This window comes from Trachurus japonicus, chromosome 23 (genome assembly GCF_045865225.1).
Source record: "Trachurus japonicus isolate A0001 chromosome 23, Traja_1.0".
Lineage (NCBI taxonomy): Eukaryota > Metazoa > Chordata > Actinopteri > Carangiformes > Carangidae > Trachurus > Trachurus japonicus.
In genome coordinates, this window is record NC_140929.1 from 75,001 (window position 1) to 96,448 (window position 21,448).

At 42.3% G+C, this 21,448-nt stretch overlaps 1 protein-coding gene across 1 annotated transcript in view; it reads left to right on the top strand.

The window, feature by feature from the left end:
* The first annotated feature begins 1,557 nt into the window (after window positions 1-1,557).
* tnpo3 (transportin 3) overlaps window positions 1,558-21,448 on the top strand; it is a 36,519-nt gene continuing 16,628 nt past the window's right edge. The window contains exons 1-11 of the mRNA XM_085768798.1: window positions 1,558-1,792; window positions 4,160-4,360; window positions 10,381-10,454; window positions 10,670-10,826; window positions 13,362-13,505; window positions 14,189-14,364; window positions 17,462-17,600; window positions 18,163-18,309; window positions 18,577-18,684; window positions 19,671-19,762; window positions 19,868-20,007. Coding sequence (XP_085624924.1) covers window positions 1,679-1,792; window positions 4,160-4,360; window positions 10,381-10,454; window positions 10,670-10,826; window positions 13,362-13,505; window positions 14,189-14,364; window positions 17,462-17,600; window positions 18,163-18,309; window positions 18,577-18,684; window positions 19,671-19,762; window positions 19,868-20,007 — 1,492 coding nt within the window. The 5' untranslated portion in view covers window positions 1,558-1,678. The remainder of the gene's footprint in view (window positions 1,793-4,159; window positions 4,361-10,380; window positions 10,455-10,669; window positions 10,827-13,361; window positions 13,506-14,188; window positions 14,365-17,461; window positions 17,601-18,162; window positions 18,310-18,576; window positions 18,685-19,670; window positions 19,763-19,867; window positions 20,008-21,448) is intronic.

A 21,448-nucleotide genomic window follows, 5' to 3' on the forward strand; every position in this document is an offset into this window, starting at 1 on the left:
AATTGCGCCATGAGAAAAAACTCTGTCCTCTACCTGTTTAAAACATCACGTTTCATGAAGAGAAATCAGCAGTTTGTTGTAAAACTATTGTAGAATAAAATTCAGAAGAATCTGTAAGCAGAAGGACTACAGGTGGCGTAGGTGACGTCACATTCTTCTGTTGCCGTGACAACAAACTGCTGGTTTCTCTTCATGAAACGTGATGTTTTAAACAGGTAGAGGACAGAGTTTTTTCTCATGGCACAATTCAATCGGATCACGAAATAAAACTTTCAGTCCCGTTCATTTGAATGGGGAGTTTTTCAGAGTTGAGTTCCCATGGCGCCGTTACTTCCTGCTTCTGCTTAGGCTCTCTATTGTTCTATGGAGCTGCTGTGTATGAACTGTGTGTTGAATAAAGTTTTGAATTGAATTGACTGTTTTTTTTAATTAATGTTTTTATTGTGGTTTTTCCATACAAATTGAACACATTACCAACAAACAAAAACAAACAAACATTGGCCACAGAAATCAAGAATATTCAGAGCCCACAACCTCCCTGGGAGTAACTGCATATAATTATATTATATATATATATGATATTATATTATATTATATAGGTGCGTTGTGCTCAGTCCATTATATTATATATATATATTATATTATATTATATTATATAGGTGTGTTGTGCTCAGTCCATTATATTATATATATATATTATATTATATTATATTATATAGGTGCGTTGTGGGAGGCTCAGTCCATTATATTATATATATATATATATATATATATATATATATATATATATATATATATATATATATATATATATATGATATTATATTATATTATATTATATAGGTGTGTTGTGCTCAGTCCATTATATTATATATATATATTATATTATATTATATTATATAGGTGCGTTGTGCTCAGTCCATTACAACTGACAGTGATGCAACATAAATGGAAAAAGGAAACACATGTTCATAAATCAAAAGATTTGAAATCTTTATGTAGAGATGCTTTTAACAAACATTTGTGAAAGTGCTCTCTTGTTGTTTTCCAGAGCTGTATATATATATATATATATATATTTTGTTATTGTGCGACACAGAAATTTCATACATACACATCAGTCTGCTACATCCATAGGAACAGAAAGAGAGACAATAAAGCAAAGCCAGAGGCCTAAAGTTACAAGTCACTTACAGAACATTTCTCCAGCAGCTACGTTTAGGCAGCTTTCTGGTTTGTTATGTGCTTGATTGTGGCAGCATAAAGGTGCAGTTCATTCTAACAATGTTCGGTTTGGATTTGGCCCATTTGTTTTTGTGGATGTGAAATTTCCCCAAATTCAAGATTAACTGACAGAAAACGCAAAAAGTCTTTGTCTCGGTCTTCATTCATAATAAATAAAGATATGTTTTTCCTGGAAACTGATCATTCTTCCTGTTGAACATCTTTCCAAAAAGAGCAGTTTCTATGTTGTTCTATGTTAACGCGGTGAAGTGGAAGTCCTGACGGGGCGGAACTGATTTCTCCGGCGCTTGTTTCCCGTCGGGACCGGGAGGAGGTTGCACGCGGGAAGCCAGTGCGAGATGGCGGTCGGCGCTCAGACCGTGTAGAGCTGATCCGGGTCCGTGGAGCTGTAGATCTTTCTGCCTTAGCGAGTGGGTCCTGCGGTTCGGAGGAGATGGAGAAGCCGAGCCTGAGCCTGGTGCTGGCGGCGGTGCAGGCGCTGTACCACGACCCCGACCCGGCGGGCAAGGAGCGCGCTTCGGCCTGGCTGGGGGAGCTGCAGCGCTCGGTAGGAGAGACGCTGCTAGAGCTGTTTTATATATCTGAGATGTTTTAGACCTGTATTTATATAAATAACTGTTTAATAATGATCTATAGCAGCTGGTCGCTTAGTAACCAGCTGGTCTAACTGCGCTCCACACGGAACAACACTACATATAAACACACACACATTCTCAGCCAGTCACAGTCATCCAGATCAGTCCGCGGCGCAGCTAGCATGGCGTTAGCATCACAGCTAACGGAGCTAGCATGGCGTTAGCATTAAATGAATGGATGAAAACACGGACATCGGTACCGGGGCTCGGCGCCGCCCGGACCAGAACCACGGTAACCATGGTGACCGTGGTTCTGGTCTGGTTCCCCGGGGGGCTCGGTTCTGTCCGCGTGTGAACCGGAAGCTGCGGTGTTCCGGTCTCTGGGGCTCGAACAGGCCCCATGCTAACGGCTAACAGGCTAGCATGCTAACAGGCTAACAGGCTAACAGGCTAATGTGATGCCACAGCAAAGTTTGGCCTGTGACGTCACCGGACCGGCCCCGGTGTGTGTGTGTGTGTGTGTGTGTGTGTGTGTGTGTGTGTGTGTGTGTGTGTGTGTGTGTGTGTGTGTCTCTGTGTGTCTCTGTGTGTGTGTGTGTGTGTGTGTGTGTGTGTGTCTGTGTGTGTGTGTGTGTGTGTGTGTGTGTGTGTGTGTGTGTGTGTGTGTGTGTGTGTGTGTGTGTGTGTGTGTGTGTGTGTGTGTGTGTGTGTGTCTCTGTGTGTGTGTGTGTGTGTGTGTGTGTGCGCGTGGCTCGGTGCCGCCGGTCCCGGTTCAAACGGAGATTAAAGTTCCGCTGATTCAGAGTTAAAGGGTTAGTTACCATAGTTACTGTAGTTACTGGACTGGACCGGACCAGAACCAGGGTCACGGTGACGTCACGTAGCGGCGCCGCCGGAGGGCGTGGCACGCGCCGGATTCGGACCTGGTCCCTGCTCCAGAACCAGCAGGAACTCTGGTTCTGGTCCTGGTTCTGGTCCAGACGTGTTTCCTGATGAGTCATGATTGGCTGAGAGTCTTGTGACATCAGCAGTCACTGTGTCTCAACCAGGAAGTAAACCTGTTGTCTGTTGTTGTTGTTGTTCTGATTGAATCCAGTTTGAGTCAGAGAAGAAAACAAACAGACTCAGACTCTGAGTTCAGTCCAGTCCGGTTCAGTTCGGTCCGGTCCAGTCTGGTTCAGGACCAGAACCAGCACCAGGTCTCGGTTTGTTGCCGTTGCCACCGGCTGCAACAGGTGTCATAGATGCTGTATATGACACCATAGATATATAACCATAACCCTAATAGATATGTAACTATAAGGGTTATGGTTAAATATCTATCTATATATATATATATATATATATATATATATATATATAGATATATAGATATATATATATATAGATATATAGATATATAGATATATATATATATATATATCTATATATATATATATCTCTATATCTCTATATAGGTGTCATATACAGCATCTATGACACCTGTGTATATATATATATATATATATATATATATATAAACAACCCAAAATGACTTGCTGCTGTTGTGCTTTTTATTTTTTGTAAATGTTTTTATTGCCTTACTGTGTTTTTATTGCGTGTATATAAAGTGATGAGCCCTGTCAAAGACACATTTCTGCTGCTACCCTTGGGGCAGACAATAAATTATCTATCTATCTATCTGTCTATCTGTCTATCTATCTATCTATCTATCTATCTATCTATCTATCTGTCTATCTGTCTATCTGTCTATCTATCTATCTATCTATCTATCTATCTATCTATCTATCTGTCTATCTGTCTATCTATCTATCTATCTATCTATCTATCTATCTATCTATCTATCTGTCTATCTGTCTATCTGTCTATCTATCTATTATAGATATATAACATTAACCCTTATAGATGTAAATACTGGCTTGACGCCTTCTGCTCCTCAGCGTCAACGCGGCGGCCATCTTGGTCAGGGGTTTCATAGACATGTAAACGTCAGTCAGACCTAGAACACGTTTCAGTGTATTTATGCATGTGGGTGTCTGAGTATAGAAGTGTATGTTTAATATAAAAATATATATATATTTGTTGTTGTATCATAAATATCTGGCTGACATTTATAACAGAATGGGTTGAATATCCAGTGAGTTATGGGATGTTAATGGTTGATAGACGTCTGATGCAGGAAGTAGACACGGCTTCACCTGACCAAGATGGCCGCCGCGCTGGACGGCAGCTACGTGTTGATAGTGTCTGTGACCAGGTGTAATGACATCACTTCCTGTCCCAGAGGGTAATGACATCACTTCCTGTCCCAGAGGGTAATGACATCACTTCCTGTGCAGATGTACGCGTGGGAGGTGTCCGACCAGCTGCTGCAGCTGAAGCAGGACGTGGAGTCGTGCTACTTCGCGGCTCAGACCATGAAGATGAAGATCCAGACGTCGTTCTACGAGCTTCCTCCAGAGACCCACAATGCACTGCGGGACTCGCTGCTGACGCACATCCAGAACCTCAAGGACCTGTCGCCCATCATCGTCACCCAGGTAACAGGCCGTGGTCGCCTAGGTAACACGCTGTCCTCGCCTAGTAACACGCCATCGTCACCTATAGTGCTGCACGATTTGATAAAAATGTGCGATTGCGATTATGGTGGAAAATATTGCGATTTGCGATTGCGATTGCGATATTGTAAGTTAATGCTGTGAGGAGTCTATTTGCTTGATTATCAAGCACAGCACAGGAAACTAGAAAATTTCCTCTCGGGAAATTTTGAATGGGCCACGGGAGCTACTGCGGGTTGTGCCATCTCTGTCAACATGGGAATCAAACCCACGATCTTAAGGTCAAGACAGAGCTGATCAGACAGACACATGATCATCTTTCTATAAGCACTGATATGGAGGAGCTGTAACCACATTAGGTTACCTGTGTGTGTGTGTGTGTGTGTGTGTGTGTGTGTGTGTGTGTGTGTGTGTGTGTGTGTGTGTGTGTGTGTGTGTGTGTGTGTGTGTGTGTGTGTGTGTGTGTGTGTGTGTGTGTGTGTGTGTGTGTGTGTGTGTGTGTGTGTGTAATCACATGAAGCTGGCTCTAGAGTCTGTGTGTGTGTGTGTGTGACTGACTTGACACATAGTTAGTTAGTAGCTGCATCCTGTGTCAGTCTGATTTAGCTGTGTCTGTGTTTATAAACATTTAAACGAGCGCCAGGTGGATTGTTTATGAAGTTAACGAGCCCTGGCCTGAGGATCAAAGAGGTTACCACGGCGATAGGGGCCCCCGCAGGCTGAGACAGACAGAAACGTGGAGAAAAACAGCCATTTTCTGCCTCTAAACCGGCCTCACAATTAGGCTTAGCATGACAAAACGGTAACTCCTATCAGAACAAAGCACAGATCAACGTTGCTCTAAGGACTTACTGAAAATTTCGGTACGATTTGGTGTTTCTACAGTAAATATTTTGGCGACGCTGGCAGTTTTAAAACATCAGGCCGTTCTGCTCCTCTCAGAAAATATTTGTATTGGACTCAATGAGGAGCAGGGACAGACGTGGCCGCACTCAGAGGCTGATTCTGTAAGTTCTGTAAGTCTCTCTGATATTTTGAGCACATGACATGAGAGATAACAAGTTTGTCTTACAAATTCTGAAAAAATTATGTCTGTAGAGTGTAAATTGTGGCCGTGGTGGCAATTTATCCAGAAAAAATACAGAATGTTTCTTCACTCTCTCCCACTCTAACCGATGATGTCACGCACTCTGACACGAACATTCCATGCAATACACACCCATTATAAACTCATAATTTCTCCAAAAATGATCATGGTCATTGATCAGGGATTGATCAAAAACTATATGACCTATCAAAACGTGGAGTAATACGACAATACACAAGACTTGTGTCTACTGTTTAAAGTTTAAATGGAGTCTCTAGGTGAAAGTATGCCTGAGCAGTAGACTTTTGTTAAACTCCAATGATTGGTCTTTTTCGGTCTTTTTTTTTCGCCCGTCCCATTGACTTACATGCAAAATTTTTGCGCAGTTTTTCGCGACTACGTTGCGAAAAATTCGTAAACTGTTGAGAAAAGTAATAGCACAGCGATCCCGATCAGGACGCACGTTTTGATATATAATATGTCCTGCAACTCTTCGAGTTGCAGGACTAGTAGCGAATCGAAAATCGTCCGGAAGAGGACGAAGAATAATAAGAAAAAATCCACACAATAACAGTAGTGCCCGGGCGAAGCCCGGGCACTGGTCCCTGCAGCTATTTCATAGCTGTTGGGACCAGTGCCCGGTGCGATTGCCCGTGGCCCTAATAAGAAGAAAAAATCCACACAATAACAGTAGTGCCCGGGCTTCGCCCGGGCACTGGTCCCTGCAGCTATTTCATAGCTGTTGGGACCAGTGCCCGGTGCGATTGCCCGTGGCCCTAATAAGAAGAAAAAATCCACACAATAACAGTAGTGCCCGGTGCGATTGCCCGTGGCCCTAATAACCATATTTTAGGAGTGTATTTCTCACATAATAAGTGTTTCCTTACAGTATCTTTGTATTAAATAAAAATAGGTAACTTTTTGTGCAGTTTCATAGTCTACTGCGATGCCATCATTTATTACAATGCCTTTCTCCCCCCTCCCTCCTCTCACAGCACACAGGTACACAGGTAACACAGAGACAGACACACACACGCACACACACACAACGGAGGAGAGGAGACGGCAAATGAGTGTGGCTGTTACCGTAAAATAAAAATAAGAAATAAATAAAACTGACAGTTAAAAGAAAACCAAACACCGGAGCTTTCTGGTCACATACCTCCTCGTTTTTTAAACGATGTTGCGGAGGAAAACACAGTTCGCTCCGTGACGCTGCAGCTCCACACCTGCTGTCACCACGGTGACGGTCCTGCAGCACACGGAGCGCTGTCTGCCAGCTGGGTGGTCACGTGATCAGACCTGCTGGTCACATGACTACTGACGGAGTCTGCTACGCTGCACGTTAGCGGCTCCGCTCCGCTACAGGAGTTAAAGTCCCGTTTACAGGAGTTAAAGTCCCGTTTACAGGAGTTAAAGTCCCGTTTACAGGAGTTAAAGTCCCGTTTACAGGCTCACGCGGCCGCACATTTAGACTTTAAATCGCTAATCGCACGGCGTGACATCGCGATTGTGATTAGATTAATCGTGCAGCACTAGTCACCTAGTAACACGCTATCGTCACCCAGGTAACAGGCCGCCGTCACCTAGGTAACACGGTGTCCTGGCCTAGTAACACGCTATCGTCACCTAGGTAACAGGGTGTAAATACATGGTCTGTTGGTTTATTCTGTTACTTCTAGTCACCGTGGTGACGTTCAGTCCCAGCAGCTACTGTTTATTAACTAGAAGATTAAATGTAAATCAACCTGAGACTTTCAGATGAAAACATGACATAGTATTATGGGCTGTAACAGAGGAGGGACCAAGATAAAGGTTCAGCTCAGGGCCCCGTGGAGGCTTGGACCGGCCCTGGTCTATTGATTATAGATTAGTTATCGATCCTATTGATTACAGGTTAGTTATCGATCAGGTTAGTTATCGATCCTATTGATTATAGGTTAGTTATCGATCCTATTGATTACGGGTTAGTTATTGATCCTATTGATTACAGGTTAGTTATTGATCAGGTTAGTTATTGATCCTATTGATTATAGGTTAGTTATCGATCCTATTGATTACAGGTTAGTTATCGATCAGGTTAGTTATTGATCCTATTGATTACAGGTTAGTTATTGATCCTATTGATTACAGGTTAGTTATCGATCAGGTTAGTTATTGATCCTATTGATTACAGGTTAGTTATTGATCCTATTGATTACAGGTTAGTTATTGATCCTATTGATTACAGGTTAGTTATTGATCAGGTTAGTTATTGATCCTATTGATTATAGGTTAGTTATCGATCCTATTGATTACAGGTTAGTTATCGATCAGGTTAGTTATTGATCCTATTGATTACAGGTTAGTTATTGATCCTATTGATTACAGGTTAGTTATAGATCCTATTGATTATAGGTTAGTTATCGATCCTATTGATTATAGGTTAGTTATCGATCCTATTGATTACAGGTTAGTTATCGATCCTATTGATTATAGGTTAGTTATCGATCCTATTGATTACAGGTTAGTTATTGATCCTATTGATTACAGGTTAGTTATTGATCCTATTGATTACAGGTTAGTTATTGATCCTATTGATTACAGGTTAGTTATTGATCCTATTGATTACAGGTTAGTTATTGATCCTATTGATTACAGGTTAGTTATCGATCAGGTTAGTTATTGATCCTATTGATTACAGGTTAGTTATTGATCCTATTGATTACAGGTTAGTTATTGATCCTATTGATTACAGGTTAGTTATCGATCAGGTTAGTTATTGATCCTATTGATTATAGGTTAGTTATCGATCCTATTGATTACAGGTTAGTTATCGATCAGGTTAGTTATTGATCCTATTGATTACAGGTTAGTTATTGATCCTATTGATTACAGGTTAGTTATTGATCCTATTGATTACAGGTTAGTTATTGATCCTATTGATTACAGGTTAGTTATTGATCAGGTTAGTTATTGATCCTATTGATTATAGGTTAGTTATCGATCCTATTGATTACAGGTTAGTTATCGATCAGGTTAGTTATTGATCCTATTGATTACAGGTTAGTTATTGATCCTATTGATTACAGGTTAGTTATAGATCCTATTGATTATAGGTTAGTTATCGATCCTATTGATTACAGGTTAGTTATCGATCAGGTTAGTTATTGATCCTATTGATTACAGGTTAGTTATTGATCCTATTGATTACAGGTTAGTTATTGATCCTATTGATTATAGGATAGTTATTGATCCTATTGATTATAGGTTAGTTATCGATCCTATTGATTACAGGTTAGTTATCGATCAGGTTAGTTATTGATCCTATTGATTACAGGTTAGTTATTGATCCTATTGATTACAGGTTAGTTATTGATCCTATTGATTATAGGTTAGTTATTGATCCTATTGATTACAGGTTAGTTATTGATCCTATTGGTTACAGGTTAGTTATTGATCCTATTGGTTACAGGTTAGTTATCGATCCTATTTATCGATCCTATAGATTACAGGTTAGTTATAGATCCTATTGATTACAGGTTAGTTATCGATACTATTGATTACAGGTTAGTTATTGATCCTATTGGTTACAGGTTAGTTATTGATCCTATTGGTTACAGGTTAGTTATCGATCCTATTTATCGATCCTATAGATTACAGGTTAGTTATAGATCCTATTGATTATAGGATAGTTATTGATCCTATTGATTATAGGTTAGTTATTGATCCTATTGATTATAGGTTAGTTATTGATCCTATTGATTATAGGTTAGTTATTGATCCTATTGGTTACAGGTTAGTTATCGATCCGATTGATTACAGGTTAGTTATTGATCCTATTGGTTACAGGTTAGTTATCGATCCGATTGATTACAGGTTAGTTATCGATCAGGTTAGTTATTGATCCTATTGATTACAGGTTAGTTATCGATCAGGTTAGTTATCGATCCTATTGATTACAGGTTAGTTATCGATCAGGTTAGTTATTGATCCTATTGATTACAGGTTAGTTATTGATCCTATTGATTACAGGTTAGTTATCGATCAGGTTAGTTATCGATCCTATTGATTACAGGTTAGTTATCGATCCTATTGATTACAGGTTAGTTATCGATCCTATTGATTACAGGTTAGTTATCGATCAGGTTAGTTATCGATCCTATTGATTACAGGTTAGTTATCGATCAGGTTAGTTATCGATCCTATTGATTACAGGTTAGTTATCGATCCTATTGATTACAGGTTAGTTATCGATCAGGTTAGTTATCGATCCTATTGGTTACAGGTTAGTTATCGATCAGGTTAGTTATTGATCCTATTGATTACAGGTTAGTTATTGATCCTATTGATTACAGGTTAGTTATTGATCCTATTGATTACAGGTTAGTTATTGATCCTATTGATTACAGGTTAGTTATCGATCCTATTGATTACAGGTTAGTTATCGATCTGATTGATTACAGGTTAGTTATCGATCAGGTTAGTTATCGATCCTATTGATTACAGGTTAGTTATCGATCCTATTGATTACAGGTTAGTTATCGATCAGGTTAGTTATCGATCCTATTGATTACAGGTTAGTTATTGATCCTATTGATTACAGGTTAATTATCGATCAGGTTAGTTATAGATCCTATTGATTATAGGTTAGTTATTGATCCTATTGATTACAGGTTAGTTATCGATCCTATTGATTACAGGTTAGTTACCGATCCTATTGATTACAGGTTAGTTATCGATCAGGTTAGTTATTGATCCTATTGATTATAGGTTAGTTATCGATCCTATTGATGATGGTTTTGTCGTTTCTCTGTTTCCATGTTTTTCTCATGTTTCTGAGTGTTTTACTCTCCTGGTGGCGGCTCTAATAAACTATTGATCTATTGATCAGTGTATTGGTTGTGATCAATAACTCTCTCTCTCCCCCCGTCAGCTGGCGTTGGCGATCGCCGACCTGGCGCTGCAGATGGCGTCGTGGAAAGGATGCGTTCACACGCTCATAGAAAAGTAGGAAAACACGACGTCAGAGTGGAAACACAATCAAACATGAAGGAGTGAAGGAGTGAGAGGGTTAACCCTAACCCTGTCTGTGTGTGTCTCTGTGTGTGTCTGTGTCTGTGTGTGTGTGTCTGTGTGTGTCTGTGTGTGTGTGTGTGTCTGTGTGTGTGTGTCTCTCTGTGTGTGTGTGTCTCTGTGTGTGTCTCTCTGTGTGTGTGTGTCAGGTACAACAACGACGTGAGTTCGATGCCGTTCCTCGTAGAGATTCTCACCGTTCTGCCGGAGGAAGTTCACAGCCGCTCGCTGCGGATCGGCTCCAACCGGCGGACGGAGATCATCGAGGACCTGGCGTACTACAGCGGCACCGTGGTCACGCTGCTGGTACGGGTCACTTCCTGTTTCACTCTTTCACTGTTTTAATGTTTTAAAGGACAATTCCGGGCAAATTCAGTTCAGGCTGTATGTTCCTAACATTTTAGGTCTAAAAGAAGGAATCTGCACTGCAAAAACTCAAAATCTTTCCAGGAATATTTGTCTTATTTCTTGTCAAAATGTCTCATTTCTAGTCAAAACTAATCTCTTTCTTCTTAAAATAAGACTCATCACCTAAAATGAACTTGTTTTTAGATCATTTTCACTTGTTTCAAACTAATTTTCACTTGAAATCAGTAGAAAAATCTGCCAGTGAAAGTAAGTTTTTTGTGTTTGTAATAAGAGAGAAAAACTTGCTCCACTATCAGATTCTTCTACTTATTTCAAGTGAAAATCTGCTTGAAAAAAGTAAAAAGATTCTTTAGTGAAACACTGACCACGTTTCCATGACAACGTTCACGTGCAGCTGATCTGAAACATTCAGAATAACCCTTTAACAACGACTAGTTCCTCAACATAAAGACCCAGATTCAGACTAACGCTCCTCTCCCTTATAGACGTCTACATGATTATTATGGGATACCAGATGTTCAGGTTGGACCAGAACTAGAGGCTGATGAACTGGTTGTTGCTGCTATTCTGGTTTTAAAGGAGTTATTAACATGTGAACGCAGCTCCAGCTGCTCGGCGTCGCCACGGCGTTTAGACCATAATACAGACCATAATACAGACCATAGTACAGACCATAATACAGACCGTAATACATCCATGGTGGTTTGGAGCAGAGCTGTAAAATGAAAGGATGAGTCTGTGGAAACGGCCTGAAAGTGAATGAATGAGAACAACAGTTAGAAGATAAAAGTAACGACTACGTGACTTTCCCTTTGTGTTGAGGCAGATTAACATTTTAACTCTGTTTTACTTCATCGTTAAACCACAGTGAAGCTTAAACTTTAACATTTTAACTCTGTTTTACTTCATCATCTTCATTAAACCACAGTGAAGCTTAAACTTTAACATTTTAACTCTGTTTTACTTCATCGTTAAACCACAGTGAAGCTCAAACTTTAACATTTTAACTCTTTTACTTCATCGTTAAACCACAGTGAAGCTTAAACTTTACCATTTTAACTCTTTTACTTCATCGTTAAACCACAGTGAAGCTTAAACTTTACCATTTTAACTCTTTTACTTCATCGTTAAACCACAGTGAAGCTTAAACTTTACCATTTTAACTCTTTTACTTCACCGTTAAACCACAGTGAAGCTTAAACTTTACCATTTTAACTCTGTTTTACTTCATCGTTAAACCACAGTGAAGCTTAAACTTTACCATTTTAACTCTGTTTTACTTCATCGTTAAACCACAGTGAAGCTTAAATACAAGTTTGATGATGTGAAACAGTTATTTATTTATTTATTAATTAAATAAAGTAGCCTAATGAATTAGAAGCACAAGTTTTTTTTCTTCTTAAATCGTGGTCGAATAAGTATCAAGAATCATGAAATTTACTAGTCTTGGTATCGGTATTTAAGAAAGCTGCAGCCTCGATGTCGGATGGTTTTATTTATTATGGGATGGATAGCTGACGTTGTCCTGTCTCACCTGTGAACTGATGAAGAGTTTCCTCTTCGCTCCAACAGTCTAAACTCTATAACCTTTAACAACAACTAGTTCCTCAACATGAAGAACAGAACTCTACTAACGCTCCTTATACGTGATTATTATGGGATACCAGACTAACGCTCCTTATACATGACTATTATGGGATACCAGATGTTCAGGTTGGACCAGAGAAACTAGAGGCTGATGAACTGGTTATAAAGGAGTTATTAACATGTGATGTCACAGCCGCTCTGACCTTTGACCTGAGCCACATTGCCAGACACACCTCAGTGGATGGCAGTCGGCTGACAAGGACTTTAACTTGTAATACAATAAAAGCAAAGTGTTAACTTAACGGCTCGGGGGCTTTCTTGTAAATTATATTCCTTAAATTAAAGAGTTTTACCACATTTTATTAGCTTGGTACCAGGTACTAGAATAGTTCCTGGTACCAGGTACTAGAATAGTTCCTGGTACCAGGTACTAGAATAGTTCCTGGTACCAGGTACTAGAATAGTACCTGGTACCAGGTACTAGAATAGTTCCTGGTACTAGGGCTGGAGGGAAAGCTCCATTAGACTGTGATCCTGACGGGTTGGATTCACAAACATCAGAGTGTTTCTTCATGGTGTGTGTGTGTCTCTCTGTGTGTGTGTGTGTGTGTGTGTGTGTGTGTGTGTGTCTCTCTGTGTGTGTGTGTGTGTGTGTCTCTCTCTGTGTGTGTGTGTGTGTGTGTGTGTGTGTCTCTCTGTGTGTGTGTGTGTCTCTCTGTGTGTGTGTGTGTCTCTCTGTGTGTGTGTGTGTGTGTGTGTGTGTGTGTCTCTCTGTGTGTCTCTGTGTGTGTGTGTCTCTCTGTGTGTGTGTGTGTGTGTGTGTGTGTGTGTCTCTGTGTGTGTGTGTCTCTGTGTGTCTCTCTGTGTGTGTGTGTGTGTCTCTAGGTGTCGTGTGTGGAGAAGACGGGGAACGATGAGAAGATGCTCATCAAGGTGTTTCGCTGTCTGGGCAGCTGGTTCAACCTGGGAGTTCTGGACTCAAACTTCATGGCTGGAAACCAGCTGCTGCTGGTTCTGTTCCAAGTGCTGGTGAGTCTGGAGGGGGAGGGGTGTGTGTCTGTGTGTAGGGGTGTGTGTGTGTAGGGGTGTGTGTCTGTGTGTAGGGGTGTGTGTCTGTAGGGGTGTGTGTCTGTAGGGGTGTGTGTAGGGGTGTGTGTGTGTCTGTGTGTAGGGGTGTGTGTCTGTAGGGGTGTGTGTCTGTGTGTAGGTCTGTAGGGGTGTGTGTCTGTGTGTAGGTGTGTGTGTAGGTGTGTGTGTGTGTCTCAGATGCAGGACAACATCCGGTCAATCCTCCCTCTCAGAGCTGCGTAGATAAACACCTGTGGAGTTCGTTACCACCAGAAATCAAATCCCCAACAGAACTACAGATGTTTAGTGCTGAAGTTAAACATCGGCTTCAGCAGCAGCAGAAATGTGAACATTAACTTCTCTCAAGTCACCGTCAATACAGCATTTTACTCATGTTTAATGTATTTAACTTGTGCAATGTCTTAATCTAAATGTTGTAGCTGAGTTTATTTATTCATGATACCTATTCACTGTATTAGTATTATTGCACTTGTTGTATTCAGCATCTTTGATCCTTCTTTAGCCTGACCAGGGACAAAGACGTCTTTATGCATATGTCTTTCATTCTTTGTGGCAATGTTGTATGTATCGTCCCTGTTAAATAAACATTAAAATAAATGACTAACGTGTCCCGTGTCCTGCAGCAGAGGGATGAAACCACCACCAACCTCCACGAGGCGGCGTCGGACTGCGTGTGCTCGGCGCTCTACGCCATCGAGAACGTCGACACCAACGTGGCTCTGGCTCTGCAGCTGTTCCAGGGCGTTCTCACGCTGGAGACGGCCTACCACATGGCGGTCGCACGGGAAGACCTCGACAAGTAAGACACACACACACACACACACACACGCAGACACACACACACACATACAGACACACACACACACACACACACACACACACACACACACACACACACACACACACACACACACACACACACGGGAACCGGTCTGCTCAGTCTGAATCCTTCACAGACAAACTGTTGAGTCGTTCAGCCAGAAACGGATAGAAACTTCCCTCAGTGGTCACCGTCGGGGCTACGCAGCAGAATATAATATACATTATATAATATAATATAATATAATATAATATAATTAAGCAATATAGTGTCTAAGGGGGTTGTAGTAGACGTGTTGAAGGCGACAGCAGCGCAGGGTTCCTATGCAAGTAGGGAAAAGTATGGAATTAGATTTTATACATTGCCAGGTCTGGAAATGTATGGAAAATGGAAACTATTGTATGGAAATATAGTTATCTTAATACTTATCTGGGTTTGGTCTTATCTTATTTGGGTTTTATTATATTGGATTATTTTGTATGCGCTATTGTACCTAGCTACAATACATTCAGAATAATGAAAACAAATGATTAATTGCATGATTTATTTACATGATACGTCACACACATCTATTTACTCATGTCACAGATTATTTAACATTTTTTTACTGAGAAGTCTGGAAAGAGTATGTAGGGACCCTGGTAGCGGTTCTAAAGAGAAGAAGATTTTGGCGACGGTTGTGTTCGTTAGTTCAGTAACCACGACGACGACGACAGGATTCGACTTGAGACACAAACTGTAGAAACTCACTACCGACGTAAAACAGAGTCGATAATAAACTACATGAAGGATTCACACTGACACTCGGCTTTAGTGACGGTGTTGTTGATGGCAGTGGGCGTGGCCTATGGGGGCGTGGCCTATGGTGGGTGGGTCCCCGAGTGGGCGTGGCCAATTGGGGGCGTGCCCCCGAGTGGGCGTGGCCTATGGGGGCGACTTTTTTCAGCCTGTTGAAGTTGTGAAATGAGAGCAGCTCATTAGCCTTGATCACCTGGGGCTCCTGTACTGATGACGTTATCACGTCGTTGGCGCCTGACGCCTGTTCACACTTCACTGATAAACATGGCGGAGCAAAAGGCTGCGAGTGCGACTCATGGATCTATTATAATCCATCCATGGTGCGACTGGACCATAGATACTCTACAGACTCATGGATCTATTATAATACATCCATGGTGCGACCATAGATACTCTACAGACTCATGGATCTATTATAATACATCCATGGTGCGACTGGACCATAGATACTCTACAGACTCATGGATCTATTATAATACATCCATGGTGCGACCATAGATACTCTACAGACTCATGGATCTATTATAATACATCCATGGTGCGACCATAGATACTCTACAGACTCATGGATCTATTATAATACATCCATGGTGCGACCATAGATACTCTACAGACTCATGGATCTATTATAATACATCCATGGTGCGACCATAGATACTCTACAGACTCATGGATCTATTATAATACATCCATGGTGTGACCATAGATACTCTACAGACTCATGGATCTATTATAATACATCCATGGTGCGACCATAGATACTCTACAGACTCATGGATCTATTATAATACATCCATGGTGCGACCGGACCATAGATACTCTACAGACTCATGGATCTATTATAATACATCCATGGTGCGACCATAGATACTCTACAGACTCATGGATCTATTATAATACATCCACGGTGCGACCATAGATACTCTACAGACTCATGGATCTATTATAATACATCCATGGTGCGACCATAGATACTCTACAGACTCATGGATCTATTATAATACATCCATGGTGCGACCGTAGATACTCTACACACTCATGGATCTATTATAATACATCCATGGTGCGACCATAGATACTCTACAGACTCATGGATCTATTATAATACATCCATGGTGCGACTGGACCATAGATACTCTACACACTCATGGATCTATTATAATACATCCATGGTGCGACCATAGATACTCTACAGACTCATGGATCTATTATAATCCATCCATGGTGCGACCATAGATACTCTACAGACTCATGGATCTATTATAATCCATCCATGGTGCGACCATAGATACTCTACAGACTCATGGATCTATTATAATACATCCATGGTGCGACCATAGATACTCTACAGACTCATGGATCTATTATAATACATCCATGGTGCGACCATAGTTACTCTACAGACTCATGGATCTATTATAATACATCCATGGTGCGACTGGACCATAGATACTCTACAGACTCATGGATCTATTATAATACATCCATGGTGCGACCATAGATACTCTACAGACTCATGGATCTATTATAATACATCCATGGTGCGACTGGACCATAGATACTCTACAGACTCATGGATCTATTATAATCCATCCATGGTGCGACCGGACCATAGATACTCTACAGACTCATGGATCTATTATAATACATCCATGGTGCGACTGGACCATAGATACTCTACAGACTCATGGATCTATTATAATACATCCATGGTGCGACCATAGATACTCTACAGACTCATGGATCTATTATAATACATCCATGGTGCGACCGGACCATAGATACTCTACAGACTCATGGATCTATTATAATACATCCATGGTGCGACCGGACCATAGATACTCTACAAACCACGGAGGGAGAAGTTGAAATATTCAGTGTTTCCTCTACATTCATTTAAGAGAGGCGGGACGTTTTTTTTTCCTTCTGAATTGTCGCAAATAGGCTACACCACCGCCGCATGTCATCCGTCCATTCATCTCCGCATAGCGCTGTTTCTTATTGACACACACACACACACACACACAGAAGCATGCATGAAAGCAGTGAAAGCGAAACCCCCCCCCCCCCCCGTCGGACAGTCCGGTCGCTTAATAAACAAACGAAGTTCGAATATGATTTTTTGGGCAAATGTCAAAGCCCTAGTCCTGAGTGTGTGTCCCGTGTGTGCGTGTCCTGAGTGTGTGTCCCGTGTGGGCGTGTCCCGTGGGGGCGTGGCCTGTGTGCTGACGTGTGTGTGGTTGTGTGGTTGTGTGGTTGTGTGGTTGTGTGGTTGCAGAGTGCTGAACTACTGCCGCATCTTCACGGAGCTGTGTGAGACGTTCCTGGAGACGACGGTCCGCAGCCCGGGCCAGGGGATGGGAGACCTGAGGACGCTGGAGCTGCTGCTCATCTGTGCAGGACATCCACAGTACGAGGTGAGGCCCGGAGCAAGACATCCCATCATGCACCGGGGTCACGGAGCGCCGTTACCACAGCGACCCAGAGCCACCGGTTACCACAGCAACCCAGAGCCACCGGTTACCACAGCAACCCAGAGCCACCGGTGTAGCTACCAAATAAATGCAGTAGTGACACGTTGTGAACGTTGATTCAAACTATGTGGGTTTGATTGAACATCTTTGATGCTTAAATATATATATTACCGCTTAATATATTGCTTTACTCCTCTTTTTATGGTGGTACATAAAACACCTGTAGGTCTGTGCTACACCGGCCAGTGAGTCACTATATTGAATTCACTATAGTGAGTAGGGAGGAGGTTTAGGACACGACCCTGGTCTGAGTCTGACCCCGCTCTCTGCTCTGCTCTGGCTTCTGGTTCTTCCTCGGCGACAAATGAAGTATTTCTGTCTGTATGTACCTGTTCCTCGGGGACCAATGAAGTATTTATGTGGGTATGTACTGTGTGTTCTGGTTCCGGTGCAGGTGATGAAGTATTTATGTGGGTATGTACTGTGTGTTCTGGTTCCGGTGCAGGTGGTGGAGATCTCCTTTAACTTCTGGTACCGACTGGGGGAACATCTGTACAAGATCAACGACGCGGCGCTGCACTCCATCTTCAGACCGTACATCCAGCGGCTGCTGCACTGCCTGGCCCGCCACTGTCAGCTGGACCCCGACCACGTAAGAGACCGACCGGTTTGATCCGGTTCAGACCTGGTTCAGACCGGTTCAGACCTGGTTCAGACCGGTTCAGACCGGTTCAGACCGGATCAGACCTGGTTCAGACCGGTTCAGACCGGATCAGACCGGTTCAGACCGGTTCAGACCGGTTCAGACCCGGTTCAGACCTGGTTCAGACCGGTTCAAACCTGGTTCAGACCGGATCAAACCCGGTTCTGTATGAGAGAGTGAAACGCGGAGACCAACGTGTTGACCTTTGACCCTCAGGAGGGAATCCCCGAGGACACGGACGACTTCGGAGAGTTCAGGATGAGGGTGTCGGACCTGGTCAAAGACGTCATCTTCCTGGTCGGGTCCATGGAGTGTTTCTCTCAGGTAACACACACACACACACACACACACACACACACACACACACACACACACACACACACTATATATATATATATATGGACACAAGCTGTGTTTGTCTGTGAAGGAAACCCTAACCCCTAAAAGCAGCACATCAGTGCAGCTGCTTTCAAAGAGTTCATTCTCACTAACAAGAGTTAAAAGCTCCTTACATTCATTTACAAACTATTAGAGTCATTCATTGATGTGGAGAATAAGACATTTACTCTGACTCTGACTTTGACTTACAGTACATTTAAAAACATGTACTTTTGGATACTTAAAGCAGATATCATCGGCACGGCCGTTTCGGCTAATGCTGTGTTCAAGGCAGGCTTTTGAAACCGTAAGTTACAGCTTCAAGTCACAACTACGACTTGGTAGCGTTCCAGGTAACCCGTAGCTCGTGTTTTTACCGTCCTGTTGTCTGTGAAAGTTCCCTATAACGGCCACTCGTAACTTCCGACCCGTGAACTCGTACCAGATCGAACTGGTATGACTTCACAGGAAGGAAAAACACAAAGTACGAGTTTCCTTGAACGCACCATGAGTTAGCAGCCCCCGCCCTTGTCAGGCATCAATTGGTCCTCGTGCTACGTCACCACATTCACGCGCATCCCTTGGCTGCACACACAGCCCTTCATGCCGTTCTCTCCCCTCATTGGATAACACTTGTATCCCACAAGGAAAATTTTCTCCTCGGGTTACAGCAGAGCAGAGTGACGGAGAGACTCGTGTTTAGGCTGAAATACTTCATGTAAGTGATTGCTGACGGAAAATAGGACTATTTAGGACTTATATTAACAAAAACATTCCACTGATATCTGCTTTAAGTACCTTTAGAAGCAAGTACTTTTTTACTCTTACTGCAGTAACATGTGGACTGAGCTACTTTTACTGGTAACAGAGTAAATGTATATGTGTATATATATATCTATGTGTAGGTGTAATGTGACTTCTCTGGGTTGTAGTTGTACTCGACGCTGAAGGACGGGAATCCTCCCTGGGAGGTGACCGAGGCCGTTCTCTTCATCATGGCCGCCATCGCCAAGAGCGTCGACCCGTGAGTAACCGTGGAAACCGGCAGGAAACGGGACCTTTCAGTCGTCATGGTGACCTTGTTGTTTGGTCGTCATGGTGACCTTGTTGTCCCTGTGTTTCCCCTCAGGGAGAACAACCCCACGCTGTCCGAGGTGCTGCAGCAGGTGGTGCTGCTTCCTGAGAGCGTGCACATGGCGGTCCGCTACACGAGCATCGAGCTGGTCGGAGAGATGAGCGAGGTCGTCGACCGCAACCCGCGCTTCCTCGGTACGAGCTCCGACCGCATCACAGCGTTGTCAGGGAAACCGCAGCTCTTTTTTTAAAACTTTTTATTAAGTTTTCAATTCTTTTTTCAACAAACAATGAAACATAAAAACACAATCATATAGAACAGACAGGTATTAGACATAGACATGTGTATATATAGACATAGACATAGGTCATACATTAGAGCTAATACATTAGAGCTAACACATTAGAGCTAATACATTAGAGCTAACACATTAGAGCTAATACATTAGAGCTAATACATTAGAGCTAATACATTAGAGCTAACACATTAGAGCTAACACATTAGAGCTAATACATTAGAGCTAACACATTAGAGCTAATACATTAGAGCTAACACATTAGAGCTAACACATTAGAGCTAATACATTAGAGCTAATGGAGTTATCGTTCACACAGACAATGAGTTACACGTTAGAGAATATGAAGTCCACTTTTCCCAGTTCTTGGTAAACTGTTCAGCTCGTGGTCTCAGGGTGAAGGTCAGTTTTTCCATTCACTGTATTTCGTTAACAATGGTGATAAAGTCACTGTCTGCAGCCATTTCTGTTTAATGGCCTTCTTGCTTGCAGCCAAAAGCACTTTGTAAAGATAGATTGTTGTCTTGAGCCATAAGACCAGCTGGGTATTAACCAGGTATAACGTGATGAAAGAAAAATCAACTTTTAAACCAAGGATTGACTGAATTTCTCCAGCAAGTTCTTGCCAATATGGTTGGATAAGAGGGCAAGCCCCGAATATATGGAAGTGATCGGCCGTTGTCTGACCACATGCTGTTTAGATTTCAGTCTAACTCGGTTTGTTTCCTTCAGACCCGGTGCTGAACTACCTGATGAAGGGGTCTAACCTGGTTTGTTTCCTTTAGACCCGGTGCTGAACTACCTGATGAAGGGGTCTAACCTGGTTTATTTCCTTTAGACCCGGTGCTGAACTACCTGATGAAGGGGTCTAACCTGGTTTGTTTCCTTTAGACCCGGTGCTGAACTACCTGATGAAGGGGTCTAACCTGGTTTGTTTCCTTTAGACCCGGTGCTGAACTACCTGATGAAGGGGTCTAACCTGGTTTATTTCCTTTAGACCCGGTGCTGAACTACCTGATGAAGGGGTCTAACCTGGTTTGTTTCCTTTAGACCCGGTGCTGAACTACCTGATGAAGGGGTCTAACCTGGTTTATTTCCTTTAGACCCGGTGCTGAACTACCTGATGAAGGGGTCTAACCTGGTTTATTGTTTCAGACCCGGTGCTGAACTACCTGATGAAGGGGTCTAACCTGGTTTATTGTTTCAGACCCGGTGCTGAACTACCTGATGAAGGGGTCTAACCTGGTTTATTTCCTTTAGACCCGGTGCTGAACTACCTGATGAAGGGGTCTAACCTGGTTTATTGTTTCAGACCCGGTGCTGAACTACCTGATGAAGGG